Source organism: Periophthalmus magnuspinnatus, chromosome 13 (genome assembly GCF_009829125.3).
Source record: "Periophthalmus magnuspinnatus isolate fPerMag1 chromosome 13, fPerMag1.2.pri, whole genome shotgun sequence".
NCBI lineage: Eukaryota > Metazoa > Chordata > Actinopteri > Gobiiformes > Gobiidae > Periophthalmus > Periophthalmus magnuspinnatus.
The window spans coordinates 26,627,578-26,654,290 of NC_047138.1; the positions used below are offsets into that span (position 1 = coordinate 26,627,578).

The 26,713-nt window shown below is 37.5% G+C and overlaps 2 protein-coding genes across 2 annotated transcripts; one reads left to right on the forward strand and one right to left on the reverse strand.

The window, feature by feature from the left end:
- Window positions 1-14: 14 nt before the first annotated feature.
- cab39 (calcium binding protein 39) lies at window positions 15-20,972 on the reverse strand. The gene is made up of 9 exons (XM_033977294.2): window positions 20,769-20,972; window positions 14,754-14,914; window positions 13,024-13,188; window positions 10,346-10,464; window positions 9,018-9,186; window positions 6,915-6,974; window positions 5,140-5,205; window positions 4,110-4,253; window positions 15-3,153 (listed from the first exon to the last, which is right to left on the reverse strand). The coding sequence occupies exons 2-9, from the start codon at window positions 14,865-14,867 to the stop codon at window positions 2,965-2,967; spliced, it is 1,026 nt and encodes a 341-aa protein (XP_033833185.1). The 5' UTR covers window positions 14,868-14,914; window positions 20,769-20,972; the 3' UTR covers window positions 15-2,964.
- A 1,378-nt stretch (window positions 20,973-22,350) lies between these two features.
- Window positions 22,351-24,461, forward strand: her8.2 (hairy-related 8.2). Its single transcript, XM_033977307.2, has 4 exons — window positions 22,351-22,686; window positions 22,788-22,883; window positions 22,965-23,043; window positions 23,854-24,461. Exons 1-4 carry the CDS (start codon window positions 22,624-22,626, stop codon window positions 24,189-24,191), a joined length of 576 nt encoding a protein of 191 aa, XP_033833198.1. The 5' UTR covers window positions 22,351-22,623; the 3' UTR covers window positions 24,192-24,461.
- The last annotated feature ends 2,252 nt before the right edge of the window (window positions 24,462-26,713 follow it).

Sequence of the window (26,713 nt, forward strand, 5' to 3'; positions counted from 1 at the left end):
ACAAGAGAATCGTATTATTCCAAATGTTTTTTTTTATTTATTTGAATTGCAGGGCACAGGCCTTTGACACTTCTGAAAGCACCCACACACTGCTCTGTGCTGTAACTGGAGCCCAGTCCGCACCAGGCCACGTGGTCAGAGGAGATCAGTCATTTCAGTGTAATTAAATACTGGGGCAAATGAACAATTCCAGTACAACGATTTGAGTACAGCATCATGCACAGCCAACAGAGGAGCATGCGAGTCCAATGAAGTTATATTAGAATGAATCTGACCGAATAGTCCCCACACCAAACTGTTTGAAAGTAAAGTATAGTGACCGTGCAATTCACTGCAAATTATCTATAGTAATACTTAGTTGCACTCATGCCCAAAGAACTCAGCTACCCACAATGCTTTGCACTTGTAATTGTACTGGAATTATAAAACCCTTCCAAAGCTTGAATACTGCAAGTAAAGGGAAACAAAATATGGCATGCCAAATTGCCACAGCACAGGCAACCAGCTAAATAGTAAAGTTTGCACCTCAAAAAGTTCAGATGGCAAGCTTTGTTTTTAATGCTCTCCCAAAATATGCCCTTCACCCTCAATAAGTCAAAATGGAGAATAAAATTAGGATAACAGATTCAGAGCATGACATTCCTTTGCTGTACAATTGTTAATATCCTATAGGTTAGCTAATTGTTGCTGGCCCTTTAAGTTATATACACGAAGAACCCCACAAGCCAGCAACAACCCCTTCAGCAGAATATGAAAATGTAAAATGACATACCAATTAAAGCTGCCCTGTGTAACTTTTCAGGATAGAACACCTGCTTAGCTCCATGGAGATGTTAATGCAGTTCCTATAATGTTCCATAGTATGTTCCATAGTATGAAACTACATGTCCGTGAAGACAAGCATTTGGCAAGTTACAGGTCAGATCTGTGGAGATGCGACCCTGCTCACAGTAAGAAAGCATGCTTTTGAAGGTTATTCAGCAATTAAAACATCTGTAGCTGAATAAATACAAGTTTAAAACCGTAGCGTGAAACATTCAAGGTAATGTAATGGCATCTCCATGGAGACAAGTAGTTGGCGTATCCCTCTACCATAAAAGTTACATAGTGCATCTAGTCTTTGTGCCTAGGTTTGATACAATAAACCAAAAATGTGATGTTGGTAATAATAATGTTAATGTAAAACAAATCTACAAAGCGAAAAGGCATATCATATGTACATGTTAACCCTGTCCCAAAATTACAATTAAAAAAAAAAAATCTAATTCTGATAAGTTCATCATTTGCAAAGTCAAAACAGAGCAATCCCCACATTAGAGCTGCACAATATGAACACAACAAAGTACAGAATAGTTTTTAAAAGGCCAAAAAGTAATATAAACTAATATAAACTCAGTGTCACTTCTTATCCAGTGTTGCTCAATTTAGATAAAATTTGAGAGCAACAATAATAAAATTATTTCATTTTAGTCTTGGATTTAAATCTTGATTTGTGTAACCATCTGAATAAGTTCAAACCCCTTATTCAGACATGGTAAAGCCAAGTTTCATTTAGGCAGTGGTCACTCTTGTGCACACACACACACCACATCAAAAATTGGATTTAACCAAACCTGGACTAGACAAGGACTAAACTGTGACTAGAACAGGCCTGAACCAAGTCCAAGTCAGGATTAAACTGGGATCAGACCTGAACCAAACCAATTTGGATCATACCAATAACACAAACTTTTGCCATGTTGATTTTTAAACTTCCCCTATGCTTTTTGCAGCTTTGTTTGTTCTTAAATTGCTTATTTCTCCATACTACCCATTAAATGCTGTTTTAGCCCTGATTTCTGTTATTTCAACCTCTTTCTTTGTTTGGCCCTGTTTTTTTTGTTTTTTTTTAACCTAAATTAGCACTTACCACTTATTCAGTTCTGGTGAAATCATGTTTTTTTTTACTTAAGATGTGTTAATTCTTGCATACACAGCACACATCAAAACTGGATTTTAACCTGGATTTGAACAGATCCAAGTCCAAAATCAAATTAAACTGAGCTCAAACTTATAGTCACAATACTGACTTAAGTTTTGTCAGTTGAAAGTAAATTCCCAAACTTCTCCTACTTTTTGCAACCTTTGACACAATTGTTGGTTCTTAAATTGCTTATTTCCCCATACTGTGCAGCTCTACCCTTCATGACTTGATTTGATTGATGTCTCAGTGATGCTTCTTAAGAGCCCTTTCCCATAAATCACTTAGACTGAACCTCAGATGCTGAACAAGATGAAGGCTTTGATGGACTGTAGTGGTGGGGTGGAGCGCATGCGTTTCAAAGTGGTACTGGAGACTGTAGATCTGATAGTGCATTGGTCATTGTAGACCAAATAAAAGTATGCAACCAAAATATATAGTTCTTGGTACCATGTTCTACCCAGTACTGTGTGTAAGGGTGAGTTCAGTACTGTGTCAATATTTGGTAGCAGAATTTTTTGTAAGTCTATATTAATATTTAGCAAAAAGACTATAAATAAAAAAGTGGTGATATCAAAGTGTTAAAAACTAAAACTATCGATTTCAATTATCATAGAAATTATGTATATATTTTATTTTAGTATTTATTTATAGCCTCATTGAAAATCCAAGCCTTTGACACAGTACTGAATATCATGTGTTGGATTTAAATTTATTTTTACCATTTTAACTAGCAAACTCTGGTATTTGTTAAGTTTTGTGAACCGGTTTGTATACCTTACATGTATCATTGTGCAAGAAAGCAGCAGTATCTATATTTAAAGGAAAACAGTTGCAAAATGTTAAAATAATGATCCAAATTGAAGCGGTGGAGCTGTCGGCTTCCAATAGGTTGATTTGGGCATGTTTGACGTTAGTTTTTGTTGGGAGTAAGTCTTATCCAAAGCCAGACCAGCTACTGCATTAGGGTCCCTGGCTCTCCCTGGTCTCCCTTGGGTCCAGTTTTAAGTGTCCTGGGGTGGAGGCCTTTTGAGGTCCCGGATCTGTTTGATCAGGTAAGTCTTTTCATCATTGAATTGCTCATCTTCCGTTCGGTCGTTTTGAAATTTGGAGAGAAACTCGATGAGCTTCATCTGGTTCTTCAGCAGGATGTCCAGGATCGGCTGTGTCTTGTTTGGGTTGGCCACAAAAACCTAAACCACGAAGCAAAATAGGTTACATATTTTATTTCATGATGTACCATTGAAAAAAGTATTTTATTTTTGCTTTAGCTAAACTGTAGACGTAAACAAAACATAATATCCAGTGAATTTCTAGTGCTAGTCCTGGCTTGGTCCATTATTTATTTAAAGGTACAATATGTAACTTTCTGGGCATCACCTGCATGATTCCATGGAAATAGAAAGCTAAAACTGTACTTCAAAAGATATCATAGATACGTTTTATGCCATAGTGCAGAATATTATAGCTAAAGAAACAGCATTTCCATGGAAACAAGCAGGAGGCCCTCCTCCCAGCCAAATAAGATACAAGCCTCACAAAAATGTTTCAGTGTAATGAAACACAGCCAAAAGGAACAACATGCTTTAATCTTTGTCTATTTTTACCTGAAAAAGTTAGATCCTGTGGATTTAATTTGTACCATTTATTTATTTTACTTGGGAATAATGGTCTCATGGTAAATGCCGCTTTAAATATAGTGTTTTTCCACCTTCAAGGCATTCGAAATTCTTTACATCAAGGAACCACTCACCCAGTCACACACATTTAGACACACTTTCACTCACACTTTCATACACCAGTGTACGTGGACACTAGAGGCAAGGTGGGTTAAGTGTCTTGCCCAAAGACACAACAACAGCATTCATCTATGGGAGCTGGAATCCCATCGCCAACCTGTGGGTCAGTGGGTCGGACAGCTCAACCAATGATGTTTATGTGGACAGCAGGGATTCAAACCGCCAACATTCCGATCAGTGGAAAAACATTCTACCAAGTGACCTACTGTCGCCCTAATCCAAATAATCTGACTGCTTTGACTGACTTTCTATTTTGATCTCCATTGCGTTTGTACATTGCTTAAGTACATTATTAGTAAGTGACTTCTTTAACTATGACAGAACACATGTAGGGTGTGCTGGAGTTGTACCTTAAAAACATGGAAAGCCTCAAACTGGATGTTACGGCTCTTGTCGCGGAGCAAGTTCATCATGAGTTTGAGGTTGTCTGATTTACTGATGTACTTCGTCATTATCGTGAAGTTGTGTCTGTCGAGAAGCAACTCCCCCAGTAACTAAAGACAAGAGAAGAAATATTACATCATATTTATTATGATTCTGGTCACAGCGCACTTTTCAAACACATGAAGGAACAGTAATATTTGAGTGTAGATAAAGAAGCAAATTTAAATCAGATACATTTATGTAGAGGTTAGACGAGGGGATAACACATCGATTACCAGAGCAAAACAAGTAGTCTACTGTGGTTAAGTAAACTAGGATAGGCATGCAATAAACTGAAATGAACTTCAGACTATTCCTTCCCAATGACTTACTTTGGTCAATGGTAAATAGTCAGGTGATAGGGGTATATGCTGAATAATAATAATAAATTCATGAAATAAACGCTACTTTTTCACAGACTATCAATATATGAAGCTGCTCCAATGTGTTTTTAAAATCCATACATCTTCACTAGAATCTTTTGGATAACTTCATCCCTGGAATTGCCAATGTAAAGGTACAAGGCAACTAAATTTTGAGCTTTGGAGATGTAGACAGACTAATAATAAAGGGTTACTCAAACATGTGTGAATGCTCACAAGAGTAAATTTTGTGCAATAAAGGACGTTTAATACCAATTATCATCCCATCCCTGCTAAGCACATTGAAGTGTTGTGATTATCAGTTTATACAAACAGCAATTTCCAGTATATCATAACTGTCTTAATGCCTTTCTTCATGTTGTAGTAGGGAATTGTGTGTTATAGTCCAGTCCACCTTTTTATGTCAAACAACCTCTCATGAGTCATCTGTGAAATACGTGCTCCGGCCACTAGAGGGCAGTCATGACGTAGTGATAGGGGTTTAGGTGTAACTCAATCCTCCACAGAGCGTCTTTAAATGGCTTTAAATAGCTTTTTGAACGAGTTGCACCACTGCACGATCTCTGCTCCTTACCTTCAGGGACTGCCTTTTAGTCACGTAGTTTTCAGAGTGGAGTAACTTCTCGTATTCACTGAAAAACTGGGAACAAAACAGCAAAATATTAGAGAGACAAGGGAGGAAATAATCATATTTGGATACATTATAATTAGGGATGTCACAATGTAATTAATTTGGATTTTAACATTATATATTTTTTTATGATAAGAGTAGAAGAGTAAGACCGAGAGTTTTGGATTTAAATGCCTCAATAGTTAAAGTGATCAAAGTTTATTTAAATCACTTCTCGTGTCACAGGCCTGGCAAAAAATATCATTGAAATCAGAAGGTTTGATTTAATAAAGTAGGGGACAAGGCATTGGAGCAGGTAGGGGTTGTAAGATGATTTTAAGGTACACTAAAAATGACAAATGGACACATTTTTAGATCGTGCTTTTCCACCCTCAAGGCACTCAAAGCGCTTCACATTAATCAACCACTTACCCATTCCCACACACATTCAAAAACCAGCGTACACAAACACTGGGGGTGAGGTGGGTCAAGTGTCTTGCCCAAGGACACAACAACAGTACTCATCTGTGGGAGATGGAATCACACCACCAACCTGTAGGTCAGTGGAACTGACTGCTCTAACACTGTATTCAATACATTTTAATGTTTGTAAAGTCAGACCAAAGAACAAATTTACCAGTTAAAATAAATATTATAACATTAGTTTTAAATGTTTTCAGGTTCTGAGTCCCAGGTTATTCACTTTGGCGCTTTGGAGTTTAGAGCTTCAAAAATGTTGAGAGCCCCCTGTCAGATATTGTGAATAAATATTTTCACCTGACTAATTTTACACATTTTGTCAATATTAATGTATTGTTTTTTTGTTTGTTTGTTTTTTACACAATTTATGATCAAAATACACAAATTTGACATTGTGACTTTTGTGGTGGTTATACAATTATATCAGTGTCTGTACTGCGATGGAAAAAGGAGCAGACTGACAGTTACTTTGTGCTCACAGAGTGCAGACCCAGTGCCTGATTACATGTTATGAAAGAGGCAGAGCTCGCCAAACAAGCAAACCCACACACAGTTTATTGTATCAGGAGGCAATACAAATGTCTGAATAATAACAGCATGAGGGATTTTGAGGCTCTGTATTTTAATTTATTATGATTGGATGTAATATTATAAACATAGACACAAATAGTCATCAGTTTTCTATGTACTACGATCTTATTTGGAAACCAACTTTTGACATGTTTTTTTTCTTACTTTTGACATGTTTGATAGATACTTTTGTAACTATACATGGTAAATGGTCACATTTGCATATAGCACTTTTCCATCTTCAAGGCATGCAAAGCACTCAACATCAACAAACCACTCACACACACATTTATACACCAGCAGACATTGGAGGAAAAGTGGGTTAAGTGTCTTGCCCAAGGACACAACAAACTTTATTCATCAGTGGGAGGTGGAATTGCACCACCAACCATATTATATATATATATATATATATATATATATATATATATATATATATATATATATATATATATATATATATATATATATATATATATATATATATATATATATATATATATATATATATACATACATACATACATACACATATACATATACATATATATATATATATATATATACATACATATACATACATATACATACATATACATATACATACACACACACACACACACACACACACTATGATTATCCATATTTCACAGACTCAATTTTGGCCAACAATCTACAGTTGTACTCACTCTGTCGTAATGCTGTTCCAGAAACTCTGCACTCAGTAGCTTGTGTCTCGTGAGGAGGTCCTAAACAGAAATTTAAACAATTTTAAATTAGTCAAGTTTTTGTACAGCCCAATTCATACACAAATTCAAAGTGCTTTACAGGATAAAATTTAAATCACAATACAAACACATCAAAACATAAATAATCACCATAAAATTAACATTAAAAGAGAAGTGTGCAGAATCAAAACCTTTCAGTCATATGCACATCTAAACAGAACCTTTATGAGCCTAGATTTAAACATTGTCAAAGTCGAGGCCTGTCTCACATCAGGAAGACTGTTCCAGGTTTTAGCTGCATAAAACTGATATGCTGATTCCCCATGTTTAGTCCTGACTCTGGGCACCTGCAGGAGGCCGGTCCCTGAAGTCCTCAGATTGCAAGATGGTTCATATGGCACCAACATGTCGGAGATGTACTTTGGTGCTAGGCCAAATGCACAAACTCTTAATAGAGGGAGATGTACAAGTAGTACACTGGCTTCTTGACCATCAGTCCTTCCCACACCAACTATACCAGACGGGTATTCGGCCATCAGATGTTACCCTCGTGGGTACCATCTGATGGCCACTAGATTACCAAATCATGGATGTTATTGTACTGTCTTAGTGTCATATTACTGTCTTGTTTATATTTATAATACCAATAAGGTACAGAGCTATCAGATGCTACCCTCGTGGGTATCATCTGATAGCGACTATACTGTATTTATTTTGATATTTGTTGCATATGTCTTGCACTTTAATAACTTGTAGTTTGCACTATGTATTGAAAATTTTGCACACTTGTATATTGTCTTTTGTATTGCACTTTTTATATGTATGTTGGGTTTTTTTTGTGTTTTTTTTTTTTTAAGGACTACAGATGGAAATTAGCATTTTGCTAAATCTGGTGCAGCCATCTTTTTAATGTATCTGCACACTGTCCTTCAAATAAATAAATACATAAATAAAATAAGTATGTGCAAGTAATATCTTGCCAAATCTGCAATGAAGCAATATTTCCCATACATTTAGTTCAGACTATGGTGGAACAAGTACCTTCTTCTATTAATCATTTTTGTGGAGTTGGAATGTCACTTACTGTCTATATTTAAGTATTTTTGAACAGTGTAGTTACTTTTTTTGTTATGTATAGAGCAACAAAGTGAAATTTTGTCCATGTTCTTTTAAGACTATGGGAGAGAATTTTAGACTATGAGGGGCCACCATAGTCTCTTCTGTTAATGGGAAACAGATTGTACAGTCACTATGTTCACATGCACACCAAATAATGCTCATTGTCTGGGTTATGGACCTTGTAAACAGAAAACCATGTAAACAGAAAAATCTGTTGAGTTATCTCATTTATTTCTTTTCATGGTTCCTCTGATATGTGTGTGTTTGTGGTTTGCATGTTATTTAAATTATCTTAACAGTCCAGACATCAGGTAATAATCACATTCTCGTGTGCATACGTAGCCACTTTTTATCTCATTGTACAGGATAATCAAGATTATTTCAACCTAAAAGTAGAGTGCTTATTTGTATCTAAAAGTGAAGCTTACATGAAAAATACTACTTTAATCCATATAAATAGTATTTTATACTAGTAATATTTCCACATTGGCTGCATCAATAACATTAGTAAGATAGGAATCAACTTAAGAAATTCCAGCTGAAAGACCAGCTGATCGCTTAGTTGACGAAAAAGGGGGCGGGGCAAAAGCTCTCAAAACTATTACTAATCTATGTGTCTGACCCAAACTGTATTCACAAGACTACAACTGCATAGGAATTCATGCAAAAACAATTATTTATCCAAAAAAAGCACCAGGAAAGAATGTATTTATATAAAGACAAATAAAATTTGTGAATCATAATCTGCTTTGTTACACTTGGTTGTGGTTGCCTGTGGTTCTCCTTGAGGTTTCTCTTTTTACCAGTTAATTAACTCAATCACTTCTTTCTGCTGTTGTCCAATATAAATCTTTATAATCCAAATAAAATGTTTAGTCAACTAAGACTTCATCGACCTGAACAACTAAAGGATTAAATGTGTGAATAACACTGTTGTGGACTTACTTTGAATGTGGCAAAGGCATCGGAGGCGATGTCAAACGTGGACATCTCAACGTATCTGAAAAAGTCATAGAACTGCTCGGACCACAGTGTGATTTTGGCCAGAGGTTCATGCCGGATGCACTCCCGCAACATGATGCCACAATTTAGAGCGATCTCTGGGGACTCGTACCTGCACACACCCATTTAAAATACATTAACAGGACAATAGGCAAGACAAGGGAAGTTTATTTCTATAGCTACTGGTACACAAAGTAATTCAAAGTCCTTTGCTATGGCCAACAAAGTGGATTCTTGTATATTGTAGCATTCAGGTGTAATGAAACATGCCAAATTTCTTCTGGTTGTTTATTTCCTTGACACAAGGGCTACTGTATTCCATAACCCATGTCAAAACAAGAGCAACACAACAGCAGTCTTAACTCACTAAAGCCAGTCTCCAAAACAGTCCAGTAACTGATGAGTAGAACATTCACATCAACTTGTCGGCATAGCAACCAAGTGTCACATACAAAAGCAGTTACATTAACAACAACTCTGAACTAAACACAAGTTTAGTTTAAAGTAACTAAAAGGTTAGTTCAAAAGGGATCGTATTAGGGTTAAAAAAAAAAAATCCCATTTTACTTATTGTGATTTTAATAATAGTATGATTCAATATGTTTTAACAGTTTAAAGTTTACATTTCAAACTAACACAAATAATCACATTTATTTGCATTATATTGCATTTATCTATTCAATGGTAGGTGGTTTCATTGCTCAAAAATAATTAACCAGACTAAATGTGCATTTTTACTGAGAGTGGGCTCACCTTTCCACTGATCTAGCTCTAGCCTGTGACCTGGCCTGGTAATGTGTGAGCTTTAAGCAATGTTATAATGCAGTTGCCTCCATAAAAACATACCTAGAGCTGTGTTTTGTTTGATTTACACATGTTTGAGTAACCGTTTATCATTAGCTTGTCTACATCTCCAAAGCTCTGTTCAACCTTATGATGTCCTGAAGTAGTAGTTTTCAAGTTAACAGCTACCTTTTACCTTTTGTTCAGAAGAGATTGGCAATTCCCGAGCAGAAATCATCCAAATGTCTAGTGAAGGTGTATGAAGTTTAAAAACACAGTGGACGACTTCCTGTATTAGCATATGACATCACAAGGTGGAACTGTTTGAGAAAAGAATTCAGCCTAAATATGCAGGGCTTGCGTATTAAATATTTCTGATTGAAACAAAACACAAATCGTGGTACGTTTTTGATGAGGAAACAACATAGATCAGAAAAAAGCCTATATGGACAACATGTATCCAGGACAACGGCTAAGTTGAGACTCACCCTTTGAGTAGCATGAAGAGTATGTTCTGTTGGGTGCAGAGGTACTCCACTGTGGGTGTCCGAGTGCCAATCTGACGCCGCAAAATGTTATTAAAAATCTGCGCCACATCCTTCTTCCCCTGGAAAGGAGAGATGAGAAGAAACAAACATTTATTAAAGGACCTGTACCTACTTTTTGCCATATATTTGAGTAAAAGTACAAACTTATTGTATAATCAGCTTTTGAGGTCAAAATGTGTCCACTCTGTACTGTCTGCATTTAATAATAATGCACTTTATTGTCTGATAATCAGGAGGTGCGCTTTTAGCATGCTGGTTGTTGTTAGCTTTACCGTGACGGAAAACCTCTGGTCTCTGAGTTGTGAAAAGCACTTATAAACTCATCACTGGGAATAATTAAAATGCCTGAAATACATACCTAGGTAAGTGAGGAATAACTTTATACTACTGCATGAACTAGTTGTTTTTCACATTTTGTAAACAGCTAAAAGTGTAAAAATGAATTTTATCTTTGTCAAACTCATAAAAGACATTGACAAGATAAAACATAATAATAGGACATGTTTACACCGGATGCCTTTCCTACCAACCACATAAGACTTCATTAAACATCACACATTTTATTTCTGTGGCTTTCTTTGTGTCTCAGTTCCTGCTGCAATCAAAACATTTCCTGTGTTCACAGTTTCATCACCATACCCATATACTGATTTCATCCCATGAGGTTTTTATTTATTTTTGGACAGACTAAATTTTATTCAGACATTGGTCCCTCTAGAGAATTTACAAAACCCTTTAATTTACATAACATTGTGATGTCTCTCTGCAGAGGTTGGTAGAATTTATTTAACCCAAGTAACTTTATAATAACAATTTACATATCTGATTATAGACATCAAATTTTTACTCCTACTGGAGTTATAGCCTAGCAGTAGCAGTACTCCTACTTAAATAAAGGTTTTGGTTACTCATCCCACTGTGTGTCTACAAGTGACAAAAGCTTCTTGAGATCTTTATTTTCTCATTTTTCCCCCCTTCTTAAATGCAAATTACAAACCAGACATCTCACCAAAACAGCTACTCTTACAATTTTGCTCAAGTAGTGCCTACTAATATTTAACTGGGGCACTAATTAGTTTGAACCTACTAGAGTAATATCATTTTTAAGCAACAGTACTTTTACCTATGTACCTATTTACCAACTATTCCACCCACCTACCCATTAATTCCAATGTTTATTTATCTTGCCATTTTTCATTTCAAGTATCTTTATTCATACAAAAAAACTGCAGGTGTATAAATGTTAGTCACAAGATTATTAGGTTGCATTTGTGACACCAAAGTATCCAATTTAACTTGCCCTTGAAATATATTCCATTTTTGGAAAGCAAAACAGACAAACTCACTTTTTCCCCATCTCATTCATTTTAATCACAAAACAAGCTTGCACACACAATCCAACCAGAGCTTGCTATTTTAACAATCTCACAGATAAGGCGTCAGAGAGGGAAGCTGACACAGAGCGATGACTCACGGTTGGGTTTTGAGGTGAGTCAGCCTCTGCATCCCCTCTGTCTGACATATGCATCAGAGACCAGTTTGTCCACATACACCCACACCTCCTCCTCCTCTCAAACAAACACACACACGTTCATTCATACATGTTTGGACATATTGACTGAGTGCCACTGTGAATGTGACTCAGTGGGACTCAGTGGGACCACTCCAGAGGCTTCTGCCATTTCCCATTTTCACACAACTAAGAACTTAAGAATTCTCTGGCCACATACTATTTAAAGGTCCGATATTACATAAAATTGACTCTTGTGAACTTTAAGCCACGTTGTAATGTTGTGACCTCATCAAAAACATACCTGGAGTTGTGTTTTGTTTCATTCACGCATGTTTGAGTAATCCTTTATTGTTAGTCTGTCTACATCACCAAAGATTAAAATGCTCTGCTCCAACTTATGATGTCAATTCCAGGGTTGAAATTATCCAAACGGTTCTATTGAAGGGGTATGGAGTTTAAAAACACAGTGGAAAACTTCCTTTATCACGAGGTGGAACAGAGCATTTTCAGTCTGAGAGAAAAACACAGCCTGAATATGAAAGATATGTGTGAACGAACAAAACACAACTCCAGGTCTGTTTGTGATGAGGAAACAACTTTATAACATAGATCAGAAAATAGTGCAATATGGGCCCTTTAAAATGTATGCAGGCTATGCTCAATTTAACTCATAAACAGGCCCACGTAGACTGTGTGTGTGTGTATAGGCACACAGAAAGCGCTGTTGCATGCATTGGTTTTGTATTAGTATTGGATGCATACAAACAAACAGCTATTATCGCAAATGTGAATTGGGGTAGGCTCAAATAATCGGTTTCCTTCTGACTACTCTTTTTGAGCAATGCTGTGTCACTTTCTTAATACTATATTTTAAAAGATATGTGGCCCATGCTGCTACAGATAGAAGAAATCAAAAATGGCTACCCAGGAATCCCAATCATTTCCATTCAAAATATGGCCATGCGAACCTCCCACATACATCAAGCATAAATCAAGCTTCAAGAAAATTGTGAGATCAACTCCTTTGGCATGTTGCTCACCACTAATTCCGCTCATCTTTCACTAGTTGAAAAATAATGTCAAATAGTCATAGTATTCCGCTCACCTCAAAGTCTATAAGCTGCAGGTCTGCGATGAGGGTGCTAAGGAGGCCGCTGTTGTAGAGCTCCTGAGCCAGTTGAGCCACAGCTTCAGTCTGAGGCTCCTTTTCATTTGTGCCATACAGTATTTCCTTCATGGCCACAAGGCTTTTAGACACATCTTCTGTCGCCTGTAAAAAGCAAAAACATATAAATTAGGGATGGGACAACAGTAGGGATGGAGACCTTTAGTCATTTAGTCATACAAATATGCAATTTACTAGGTTTCTTGTCTTGTCAGAGCACTTGGTGTCAACAATGTATAGTAAGATCATATAGTTTTGAAAAGTGCTAATGCCAGGCCCCACTTTTATTTGACAAATCGATACACGGGGCAAGTCTTTAATCAGCAAAGATTTGTAATTAAAATCATTTGTGGTTTATTTTCTATGTAACTTTTCTTATCACCTGCCTCATGGTATCATAGTAATCAATTTCAACGGCTTAAAACTTCATTACAATTCAAAGTAAGATTTAGTTTGAGATAAAATGGATGCCTTCTCTTCCGGGAATCTTTCTTTCTTTAACAAACAAACTCACCACCCACAACTCAAACAGCGCTGGTGGCATTTGAGCTTTTTTTAAAACATTCTTATGATAACATATGGCTCCAATGTATAAACAGAAGAGAGAAAACCCATTGTAAAAATAAAATGCAGTACAAACTCTAATGATATTAAAGATATTTGTGTCAGATGCCCTTCATGACAATGATATTTTTCCAGGATTGGGTATGAGAAAACACGGGCATTTAACCCTTTACAGACCATTGTCCATTCATTTCACATAATTATTATATGCCATTATAAGAGAATTAAAAGCATGTCTTGACTTCTTAAGAATACAAACTGCTAATGCAATACAAAAATCACATGCATGTCTTGCAGGGGCCTTAACTACAGGGTTAGGAGGTTAACTCATAATGGAGCTCAACAGTCCCATCCACTTGGGACCCTGCTGCAGCTCTGGAAGTAAATTTCTATTCATTTTCCCCATATAGTTCCCAAATACTAAACGTTTAAGGACACAATTGCATTTTTAATTCCAAATACAACTTAAAAGTAGACATAACAAATTTTGAAGTGCGATATATTGGGTCGGAGATATACTGTAATAAACAATAATATTGAAACAAATTTTATAAGAATAATGCAAGATAATCCTTGTAAACCATTTTTAAATAGAGGCACAGTGGCATGAGCTGCAACAAATAAACAGCAGAATGAAGTGATAATTAGCCATAGAAGTTATTTATTCAACCCTCTACAGCTCAAATCGTATCGTATTACAACAATAATGCCCCAAATCTCCCCACTTTTGCAAAGAAATTGTACTTACAATAAACTTTAAGCCCCACAATATATTGTTCCAGCTTTCATATATGGAATGATAAGTCGATATATTAATTATCGTGACAGGCTTACTTAAAGTTTCTGATATAGATTTTAAGTCATTAGTTACTATATAGCTGATAAACCCTGAGCAAGCCTTTAAAGTTTAAATATATATTTTTTTACTGCTTATGTAAAAAACTAATGAGAAATCCCATTCTAGAACCAAGAGTTGGGCGGTCACTGTTAGACCTCATTAAGACTCAGTTACTTGCAGAGGACGTTACATCTCCTAAATAAATGCGGCCTTTGTGATTTGCCCCTTAAGACTATTCAAATTTTGATTCTCTAGCATTTCTATTGACCTTTTCTGCCTTCTTGTCGGAGATGTCGTGCTTCTCCAGGACCGTCATGCTGTCTTTCAGGTTTTTCACAATGTCGACTGGGGACTTGTGCGACTTGCCGAAGGGGAAAGGCATGGTGAAGGTGGAGCGTTACCACGACAACCGGGCAGCAGCCAGTCCACCTGCAGAGACAGACCACAACAAGCAATCAGCAATGTACATTCTGTTTTATTTATTTATCATCATGTATTGGAACTTTTAACCAGATATGTTCACCTGCTTTGTAGTTAATATATTTTTTATTACTGGGTCTATCAACATGAAACAAAAACTACCACAAAGCTCAAAGTCTTCTCTGTGAGCACAAATGAAGTTTGCAGATTTTTTTTACATTATACCATCAAACATTGGTGCCATTATTCAACCCAAAATGCGGCTGCTGTGAGTTGTAATGACTTAAAGCCTTAAGATTAATATGGCCACGGTATGTGGAGCAAATTCCTAACAAATAAAGGTAAGATTCAACATTTGTAGATCATAAGTTTGGATATTTCCTTTCAAAAACTCCTAAATTTCCCATTGAGGTAAACAGGCCCCTGCCCTCCATCTAAATATATTACATTAAGAAATTCTAACACTTGAATGCAACCTATGCTAACTAGTACAGCTATACATGTGATTCAGCATTCTGTTAGTGGCTCCATTTTGAGGACGTTTTATCATTCAAGAGATACTATATTTTGTTCTAAAATTTTAATCGCTATTGCAACTGTTCTAATATTTAATCATTCTGAAGCCTATACACAAATAATCATTAACGCCAACTCCTGCTGCTCCGTCTGACACAGATCTGGATCAAGGCCACATAAGGCGTCAGCTAAAACAGTAACAAGCCATTAAAGACTTGTTACACTGTGAAGTTTTATGACTCAAAGGTGTAATGCGGGTGAAGCAGTTTGTGCAGCGGAAATCATTACAAAAAATGTAGCCAGTCAAAGATATAAAACTCCCGTTGCTGGCCTATTTTATTATAGTCTAACCTAAAGTTTATATCAGGTAACTACGGTGAGGGGGAGTTGGCATACAAACATTTTACAGTTGATTTTGATAATAAGGAAAATACTCGATACCCATTCTGATTTTGACATATAGAAGAAGACCATTCTAAACCGTTTCATCAAATTTTGTCAATACTTGTTGAAATAATCTACTTCCATTAGTTTTTGTATCAGTTAGTATGTGGGTATTGATATATTTTTTAACAACCTTGGAAAGAACACTTCTTTTCACTGTAAAAATACATAGGTTTTAACTAGGCCTGGGCCTGGATTTAGTCTTTTCAAAAACAACTAAACTAAATAAGAGATTACTTCAAAAACTACCAGAATACCTCACCTGCTTGTTAATTATTGATACCGGAACATTTAACACCAGATCACATGACTGCATAAGGCTAAGGACGAGCCACACCAGAACTGAGATGGGAAAGAGGGCTTTTAGCTGTTTTGCTTCACAAAAATCGAACATGCTCCAAGGAAAAGCAAAACTGGACACGTTGGTGACACAATTGCAATTTAATAATCTGATAACAAACTTTTATACACACACCTGCACTTGTTATTGATGTTTTTTATGGACTTATTTGTTTTGATTGTTTTTTCGGTTTGTGTTGTATTTTAAACAGGGCACCCATGAAAAAGAGAGCCCAAGTGCTCTCATTGGGTCCCCTTGATTTAAAAATAAATAAATAAAAATAAATAAACTAGGTTTTAAGGCAAAAAACATAGTCCAGCTACTTTCTCCAAGGTCTTCGTCTGCCTTTACTGGCAGAGAATTGGCTGTAGACCACTCAATTATAAACACAAGCTGATCATTGATGATTAGAAATGAGTGGATCTCGATTAAAAATGGATTAATTGCCCAGTCTTATCTTAACAATATAAATTACAAACACAGTTGAGGTATACGAGTATCAGGCTTATTATATTATAGTAAAAATGTACGGTATGTAACTTTGTAAAATCATACTTGGGAATATACTCGATGGAGATAGATATGTTTTATGTCATTCTGTGGAAGATTATGGCCAAAGGAACAACATTTCCATAGAAATAAGCAGGATGAGCCTCTCTTTCAGGCCAAATAAGAGTCAGATTTGTGGAGATACAAGCCCACTCACAGTAAGGACCCATGTTTTTTCTGTGTTGTTCAGTGCAATAGACACACCTACATAAGTGCATATATTACATTGGCCATGTTTTTAAGCACATTTCCCCAAATTATTAGCTTCCCAAAGTAGACAAAATAGACTTCCTTTTCAAATCAATCTAGGTGAGTCAGTCCATTTCTAAGTGGACAGATGGACTAAAAAACAGGTCTTATGACATTTATGAGATCATTCTGCTGCCTACCTTTAAGATCACATTTTACAAAAGGTATAAAAGATTAACAACACACTAAACACATCCAGCACAGCCCTGCCTGCGTCACATTTATTACACAGAAAGAGTCACCACGGTTACCGTAAATTCACTGCACCTAGATCCATGACGTCAATGTCCCTGATAAATATGAATCAAATGACTTAAAATGGATCAAATGGTATGACTGTTTTTCAAATACTGATGAATTGAATATTTTAAGCTGTCCTATTAAACTTATATCTAGCCGATTATAAAATACTGGCACAATCTGCATTTCTAAGGAAAAGGTGATACCACGAGGCCAAGTTTCAAGTGAGATCTGCGGAGAGGTGAGTCCACCCAGTAAGAATGGATGTTTAAAAAAAAAAAAAAGATATTTCAGGAATAAAAACTGTAACCTGAATAAATGCAAGACAGATAATGCCATATTGTGGAACATCCCAAGCTAAGCAACTCTGTGGAGACACATCAGCAGTAAACCCCCAGAAAAGTTACACAGTGCCCCTTTAACACTTTTACTTAGAATTGCAGGGCTTCAAGTTATCACCAAAATCGTTTTAGAGTTGCGCAATCGAACAGTTCCTAACACAACATAATGGGCTATTGTCGGCATTGGGGTGTTGCGAAAGGTCCATTATTTTAACATGTCCATGGTTTAGTTAAAGGGTCCTTTATATGCCATTTTCTGATCTATGTTATAATGTTCCTCATTATTAACATACCTGGAGTTGTGTTTTGTTTCATTCACACATGTTTAGACTGTTCTTCTCTCCTGCTCCACTGTGTTTTAAAACTCCATACACCTTCCTTAGAATCACTTGGATGATTTCAGCTCTGGAATTGCCAATCGCGACTGAACTAAATGTAAAAGGTAGCTGTTAACTTAAAACTACCACATCATGACATCACAAGGTGGAACAGAGCGTTTTGAGTTTTGGAGATGTAGCCAGACAAATAATAAAGGATTACTCAAATGTGTGTGAATGAAACAAAACACAACTCCAGGTATGTTATTGAAGAGGTAACAGTATTATAACATGGCTTAAAGCTTACAAGAGTCAACTTCGCATAATACAGGACCTTTAAGCGTGTTAACCAACATGTGTGCCAAGTTACTCATTGACTGCTATTGGTTTACTCTAACAGGGGTCCCCATGGGTGGTACGTGCTCCAACTTCAGTCTCTTATTTGACCTCTGTGACCTCTTTTTATCTATAATCACTTCTGATAATTCCCTTCACACTGTACAAGGTCGCAGTTCCCAACATGTTTTATTCTCTTCAATAAACATGCCCTGATGCAGTCAAGTACTCCAGGAAAACCTTTAATCCTAGATAGGACTGCACCATAACATAGGGATGGGCAGAGTACCAAATACATGTTATGACACAACAATATCTCACTCTTCACTAGGTTACTCAACAAGGCCCCTTATCTGCTGCGCAACATGCCCCACCCATGCACCTTAAATACACCATATGAGGCGAAACTGGGAGCAAAGTTTGTCAGAGATAGTAGCGTGTGACTTAAGGGCCTCATCAAATGCCTGAATAGCAAGGTGTCTGGTTCAGTAAAGCACCAGTAGTACCAGAATGCAGGATTCTCTGAGCAGTTTGGCAGTCACTATTGTTCACATGGTATAACTTTATAGTCTATAATACTATACTATATAGGGAGTAAAGGTATAGTTGTGATATGTAGTCCCCCTAGTTCAGCCCCCCTTCCAGTTCAGCACTGGTCCTGCTTTGGTCAGATTTGACCTTGGTTAAATTTAAGTTCTGGTTTAGCGCCAGCCCTGGGTCAGTTCTATCTAGTTTAGTCTGAGTTTAGTCCTAGTTTAATACAGAACATAGTTTAGTAATAGTTTGATTTAGTCCAACATCCAGGTTTCAGCCTGGTTTTAAATTTTAATCTATTTGGATAATACAAGTCCACTACTGCTATGCTGTATTCAGTTTGAAAATATCTACTCCAAAAAGTTCCTAAACCTTTAATCCTCAAGTTAGTGATGACACATATTCAAAGGTTGCTTTTGCTGTGAAAAGTTTGAAAGGGTCAGACACAGGCACACCTCAGTGTGGCCAGGTGGCTAAATCCGTCTTTTAGCACAGGCTAAAGCTCGTTAATTTCGCCAGCAGGCAGCACAACCGCTCAGTTTGAGTGACGCAAGTAAGAAGTACAAACACATATGGCAGGTTCAAAATCAGAAGGTTAGGACACTGTTCCTGGTTTGAACTATCAGGGTGAGAGTGACAAAGTGTTAAAGAAAATACAGATAATAAACAATAATATTTAAACTAAAATATGTTACAGACACAATAACCTTAAAACAGGATTATCCCCGCAAAAATATTCTAAATGTAAAATAAATCTACCGGTAGTTTAAATAGCTAAATGAAGCAGTAGTAGTTACTTTTGTATCAGTGAGTCATAAAAATTATTTATTCAGCTGCTTAAATCTTATCGTAGCACAGTACAGTTCATCAGTAGCACAAAGAAAAAGTACCCACGACAAATATTGAAGGATAATTTGATATCGTAATTATTGTAACAGGCCTACCAAGTAAATAATGTGATTAAAACACCTTTAATTTGATCTGCTACATACAATACATTGTAGGGTGCATCTCCAAACTAAGGACAAAGATAGAGAGGTTCTTGGAACAGGCTTATCTAAACAAGGCTACTACCTCAGGTCTAAACTGAGACTAAACTAAACCATGTCCAAACCAGGACATAACAACTACAAAAGGAACTAAGACAGAACTTACCAATGCTTAAAACAAAATAGGGACCCCTCAATATAGACAGACCGACAGCTTTTAATAGGGATATAGTCTCAAACAGGATGCCACCCATATACAATTATTTCTACGCTGTTTATTCTTTTCAACAAACATTTCCAAAGCCATTTAAATTAATTAATATAACTAAAATACCAGATCATGTGCTGTAGTCCCCCAATGAGACCCACACGAAGCAGCTGGGAGCACCGCCCCTTTGGTTTGTGATGGTGCGAAGCTTGCCAACTTTGCGCAATACTAAAACAATGACCGCTATTCTTCGTCTGGTAAAATTACAAAGAGCCCAAATTATATTCTTATTCACAGCTTCAATTGCATAATAAGATCGATTCATGCATCTGTGGAGAAAATATGGCCTCTCGTTTAATCACGCCTCTTCAAATAATACTATTCCCATGGTGAGCTTTCCAAATGTTTGTGTGTGGTCGCGAAGGGCCTATCTTAAAATAAACCTCTGGAATAGACAATCTTTACGTAGAAAATGAAATATGCTCACGTTTATGATTTCTCTTGTTTGTTTCCTCTACAGTGATTTGTTATTTTTAGTGGTAATGTGGGTGGTAGGGGCTAGCATGTTAGCATGTTAGCACAACCAGGCCTGGGAGAAGTGGCGGCGCAGTAGCCAGCCCATGCCCGACTTTAGTGAATCACTGTCGGCCTCAACTACTCACATTTACACACAGTCTAGAGTCATGATCTGCAGGTTAAATCTCATCACTCATATGTCTAGCTATATGCTCACTATATAAATTAAGACTGCACAACAACAAATCAATTCGTAGCATGAAATTTAACACACAATATGTTACCTTTAATATGGCGTTTTCACCAGTAACTCCTGATTTGGATGTAGGGCTTCTGCGGTAGTATTTACAGCTAAAATTGTCTGTATCTCCTCGGTGCGTGGCCTCCCCTGGTCCGTGGTGTAGTTAATTGCACAGCCCCAGTTTCCTAGTTGTTTGAGAGCAGACAGGAGCAGTCTGCTGGTAGTGGTGGAGGTTCAGTGTGAGGCAATAGAACAGCGTGCGGCGCCCTCTCTGGACATCCGTTGCACCAGCAGCCGGGTCTGTCACATGTCCACCAGAGGGAGCCATTGCTCAACCACAGGATAGGTTTATTCACTTTTATATTTCAGTATTATAGTGTTGGGTATGTTTCAGATGATAACACAACATTCCAATGGCCAATAATATTTCATACAGATGGTCAGGTTCAACATTTGTGAGGGTTTTTTTCTATTTATTGTATGTATTATTACCATGTAATAAAAAGTGCACTTGCCCACAATCTGAGTATGACATCATCAGATTAGAATCTGAAAAGGACCATGACCCAGTAAGATTTGGATACAGTTGTCACTTTTCTGTCTTCAGTGACGTAACCAAAAACCAAATAGGCTGTTTACTTATCCAGTATTGTACAAAGGCAGTGTTTCGTGGAAAAGAAGGAAAGAAAGATTTGTTTTGCACAGTAGTGAAGTTAACAGTTTTACTTAAATTAATTAAAGTACCATACTTCTAGCCTTCAAGTATGATGCAAATTACCTGTTGAACTTTAGGGGTTCTTAAAAGTGTAACAGGGGCGTGAAAGTTGTAGGTATACATATACTGAGTAATTTCAGTAGCCCAATCTTATTTAGAAAAAAAGTGACAGGATCATTACAAGTTAAGCTCAGTGGATCATATCGAGATAGCCAACATAATTTTGTACAAAGAAGGAGAACCTGCCACCTGAGGCAATGGGCACCAGCCAGAGTCTCAATGTCCCACCACACTGAGGGTTACCGTTCTCCTGATTAGGTTTAGATGAATGGGCTTTTTGTGGGGCCTCTGTTCCCACGCCCCAGCGCTCGCCTGGCAGTCGCGTGGCCCTGAAACAGCGTGGGCCTGGCCAAAGGTAAAGGGACATCTGGTCAAGCTTACATCTGCTGCTAACAGCTACAAGCAGATGTCCACTCGTGCAAATCAATACGTACGATCAAAGGCAAAGCAAATACCCTTCATGAATGTTAAACTGAGAGCATTTAGTCTCCTTAGCTCCTGAGGGTAAGTTTGAAAGACTTTACCATAAGTCAGTGTTCTACTACAATATTCTATATGACTGTGGTAAGTTTGTGTAGGCTTCTATCTAACTTCAATTAGAAAGAAACTAAAAAACATTAACACAGGTCATCTGTTAGATTAACAAAGAAATTGGTATATTCTATGCCTAGAGGCCTACCCCATATTCGGTCTTATTTTACAGATTTGGCCTATGTGGTGTGTAGGTCTTTTTATCGGGAAACAGTCCCCATATGACTTGTGTTCACCAATAGGGCTCCTTGTAGATCAGTACATCGCGGCAATACGCTCCTATTTTGACGCAGGAAACTGCAGTTTTCAGTTGAGGGCGGAGAGGGGGCACTGTGGTTTCAGGCCGGACATCTGTCGCTTGAGATGTTTCTTTCTCTCTGAGCCGGGGTCCGCATTTATTGAATGGAGCCAGTGACCTGTCAGTCTTGACTGATGGGACCTCTTGTGTGGGAAAATCGCACAGCCAAAGCGCTTGACCATTCACATGCTAATTGTGCCCTATAAATACGGGGACCGTGCCGCGCCGTGAGCCCTAGAGACGCACACAAACCAGAGAAGTTTCACTTTTACGCACGACCCTCAGAGGAAAGATATGACTGCCTCATCCGTGGGACACAACGTGGCCAAACACCCCACTGCCAAAGAGGATAGAAAGGTAAAATTTACGGGATATGAACCATACTTTTCCATTTGGGAACTATAGAACGTCCACTAAAGCTGTTGCTACTTTAACGTGCGTAACTTTCTTATTTACAGCTTCGGAAACCACTTATCGAGAGAAAGAGGCGCGAGAGGATAAATAACTGTCTGGATCAGCTAAAAGAGACGGTGATTGGAGCATTCAGACTCGATGTTGGTGTTTTCCACATGTGTAAATGACACCTATTATTATATGTGGGCGAAAAGTTAACTCGATCTGTTATCATTTTACAGCAGTCTAAACTGGAAAAGGCGGATATTCTTGAGATGACTGTGAAACACCTGCAAAACATTCAGAAGAGCAAACTCAGTGGTAAGAAAGTATAAAATAAGAACGTTTAACTCAGATCTGGTGTTGTTTTATTGTTAGGATACTATTTGGAATTATTTCACTGGCTGGTATAAATTATTTTTGTATTGCTCTGTAGATGTTGGGGAGACATTAACTATTCACATGTCTTCTACAACACTCGAACACGTGGGTCCAACCTCCAACACTGAACAAAGATGCACTTTTTCGCCACTGCTTGTCATTGTACAAAATGACCAGCAGAGGGCAGTATCTTTGCATTATTAGACTTGTGAGCAGGACCAGTTACCTTTAGCTTGTATGATAGAGGAGTACACTAGCCTAATAATTATACATACTTCCATATGTCTTCATCAGTGTAGCACTTTTATACATATTCAGAATCTGTACAGAAATGTTTATTTTATGATTATAGTTTATGTTATTAATTGTTTTAGATTTCATTTTAACACGTTTCCTTGACATTCAGATTTTTAATAACATTTCAAACATTAGTATGTTTGACCTTTCTATGGTTTTCAAATTTATAAAAAAAAACCAAACAAAAAAACAAAAACATTGCAGTGATTTAAAAAAAAAATAGTGTGTAGCAAAATTAGTGTGTGTCTTTTGAATTGGGAAAGTTCAAAATTATCAAAATGTTGCAGTAGTTATAACATCAACCTTAAACCCATGATTAGAACAATATGAAGAAAGGGAGAAATGGATAATGTAACAATAAGAGTATAAATAACCTGGAATTGCACTTTTTTATCATAACCACTAGAGGTGAGAGTGCCACATTTGACTGTATTTTCCCTGTCCCCTCTCCAGACCCCCTGTTAGGCCTAGAGGCACAGCAGAGATACAGCACTGGGTACATCCAATGCATGCACGAGGTCCATAACATGCTCCTCACCTGCGACTGGGTGGACAAAAACCTTGGGTCCCGTCTTCTCAATCATCTCCTCAAATCCCTGCCCAGATCTGGAGATGAGCCAGGCCTACTGCCCCCTGCTGGTGCCAGTCTCCCTCCTCCAATCAGCAGCCCAAGTCGTGCCCAAGTACTCCCAGGTTCACCATCCAGACCAGACCACCCCACGCCTCCTACAAGTGTCCAGGTTCAGAGCCCTCATATTGGGGGCGTGCTGGAGATGTGGCGTCCCTGGTGAATGTTTGGTGGATAATTTAATGATATCTGTTTTGTTAGACTATCCTCTCATATGTATCTTATAGATATGTTGTTCCTAAGAAACTCTTGGTGCGGTTTGTGCTCCATTGATGGTTATAAATAGGTTGTTTTCACATGATGTCACTAACTTCATATAGGATCAGATCAAAAACATTTAAAGGTGCACTATGTAACTTTTCTAGTATTTCACAGTTTGGCATTGAACATATCTATCTCAACGGAAACAAGCAGGTTAAGCCACCAGGTCAAGTTACAGGTCAAATCTGCAGAAAGGCGAGCCCGACCACAGTAAGAAAGCATGTTTTTCAGGGTATTGTTGAGCAATGAAAACACCTGTAACTGAGATAGATATGTTTAATTACATACTGCGGAAGATTCCGGGCAAAACAATATCTCCATGAAGACAAGCAGGTATTGCTTTAATATTGATAGTAAATAATACAAATATAACAACTTGTTTTTTAAATTTGCATTGTCTCAATCTCACCCATGGCATCATGTAAAAACATACTATTTTTGGTGTTGTAAAGGCATGAGACCTCCTCGCTGTACTTCCCTACAGAAGTCGACTCCATTGTAGCCTGCTTTATAGAAGGCTTTTATTAATCTTTCATTTATTTATTGTATTAACATCTTTATTTATTGATTATCATGACACTTAACTTTATTTTTAGAATACTTGCATGTAACTTATAGATATTTCCTTTTCTGCTACTTTATATTAACCAAGACATAAACAATAAATATTATGAGCATTAAAAATGTCATGTGATGTTTTGCATACATACATATATATATATATATATATATATATATATATATATATATATATATATATATATATATATATATATATATATATATATATATATATATATATATATATATATATATATATATATATATATATATATATATATATATAAACATATAATTTCAACTTGAAATCACACTGAATAAGGTGACAAATACTTTAGTACGAACTCGAATTGGCCCAGGTGTCAATCACTGCACTGCTGACTATATAACCACATGTATTTAGACAGAGGTTAAATCCCTGTGGTTGGCCTGATAGCTGTGCGGAGCTTCTTGCACTCTGACAGAATAGCTTCAAGCGCCCCCTAGCGTTACAGTGGACCTTGAAACTTTTGTGAATTTTTAGGCATACAGAGGACTTTTACACAGACTTTATACAGCTTCCTGGCTGATCTTTTGAGCAAAGAATATAAAATAACAACCAATAGGAACAAGTTGAATTAAAGAAAGTCAATTTATCAGCGGTCTTTAACTGTCCCAGTACATATGGCTCTTTCCCGGGCTATTATGTCCGTTATGAGAGGCGCAGAGTGGAGGGGGTTCGCTCACACAAAGGCGAGGCGAGACAGCTGCTCCTGCACAGCGCGCACCATTAAACACGAGAACTGAGACTGTGGCGAGCTGCCAACTCGCACTGGCGTGTACAACAAAGCCCTCATACACTGTCTACTTCATGCGGGTTTGTGGCAGTTGGGTGTATGGGTGACATTGCTGCGTAAAACTGAAAGTATTGTGCGTAAAATGTGCTGAAGCTATACCTGGCTGTGCAGGACTGAACATATTTGTGTCGCGCGACTAATGGGAGTCTAATTTGCATAATAATACAACGTACAACATAAGGGGCTGCGCTGTTATTGGACATAAACAAATAGACATTGTGCTCTGAAAGAGCGTCTCTGCAGTCTAATTAAGCAGGCAGCAGTCGGTCTCATTTGGGCTTTTGTGATTTGCTTCAAATGATCAAATCTAAACTCAAGAGCAGAGGCAAAAACACCAGGTTTAATGAAGTCTACTCGGCACAGGACACAGCACAGGAGAATGCAGCCGCACACAAAACACAAGTCACCAAAGAACGAGCAGAACAAACGAGGCGTAGGGCAACACCTGTCGCTTTCTTTGGACAAGGGCCCTTAATTCCCCCGGCTGATTCAGTTTGGGCCGAGGGGCCGCAGCAGCAGCTGCCAACTGATGGCATCGCGTTACATCCGCCAAAGCGTTGGTCTGTAGAGCACTGGATTCAAATGGGACAGAGGAGAACGGGACTCAGACACAGCAGACACCTGGAAAGTATCTGCGCGTTCAGCTCAAGAATATGTGCAGCCAAAACTGCAAAACAAATAAAGTAGCATAAATCGTAAAGCATGTAGACAATAAAAGATGTCAACTAGAGCTCCATGCCAGTAAGCTGTAATAGGTCTGTTTATTCTCAGAATAAACGTGCATGGACAGTGCTTTTCCAAAACAGAATGTGCGCACTGTCTATCAGGCTATAAAATCTTTAGCATGCCATAGCTTTTTTTCTAAAATCAAATGAGGCATAATTTGTTTGGTGATATTTACTATAGGAAATGTTTACAGTGATGCGTTCCTCTGTTGTAAAAACAGCGCTGCCGTTCCCTTAAACCACAACAGCTCGTCATTAAAGCTCTTGCAGCTCCTCGGGCGCACACCAGCCCGGGCCGTAGA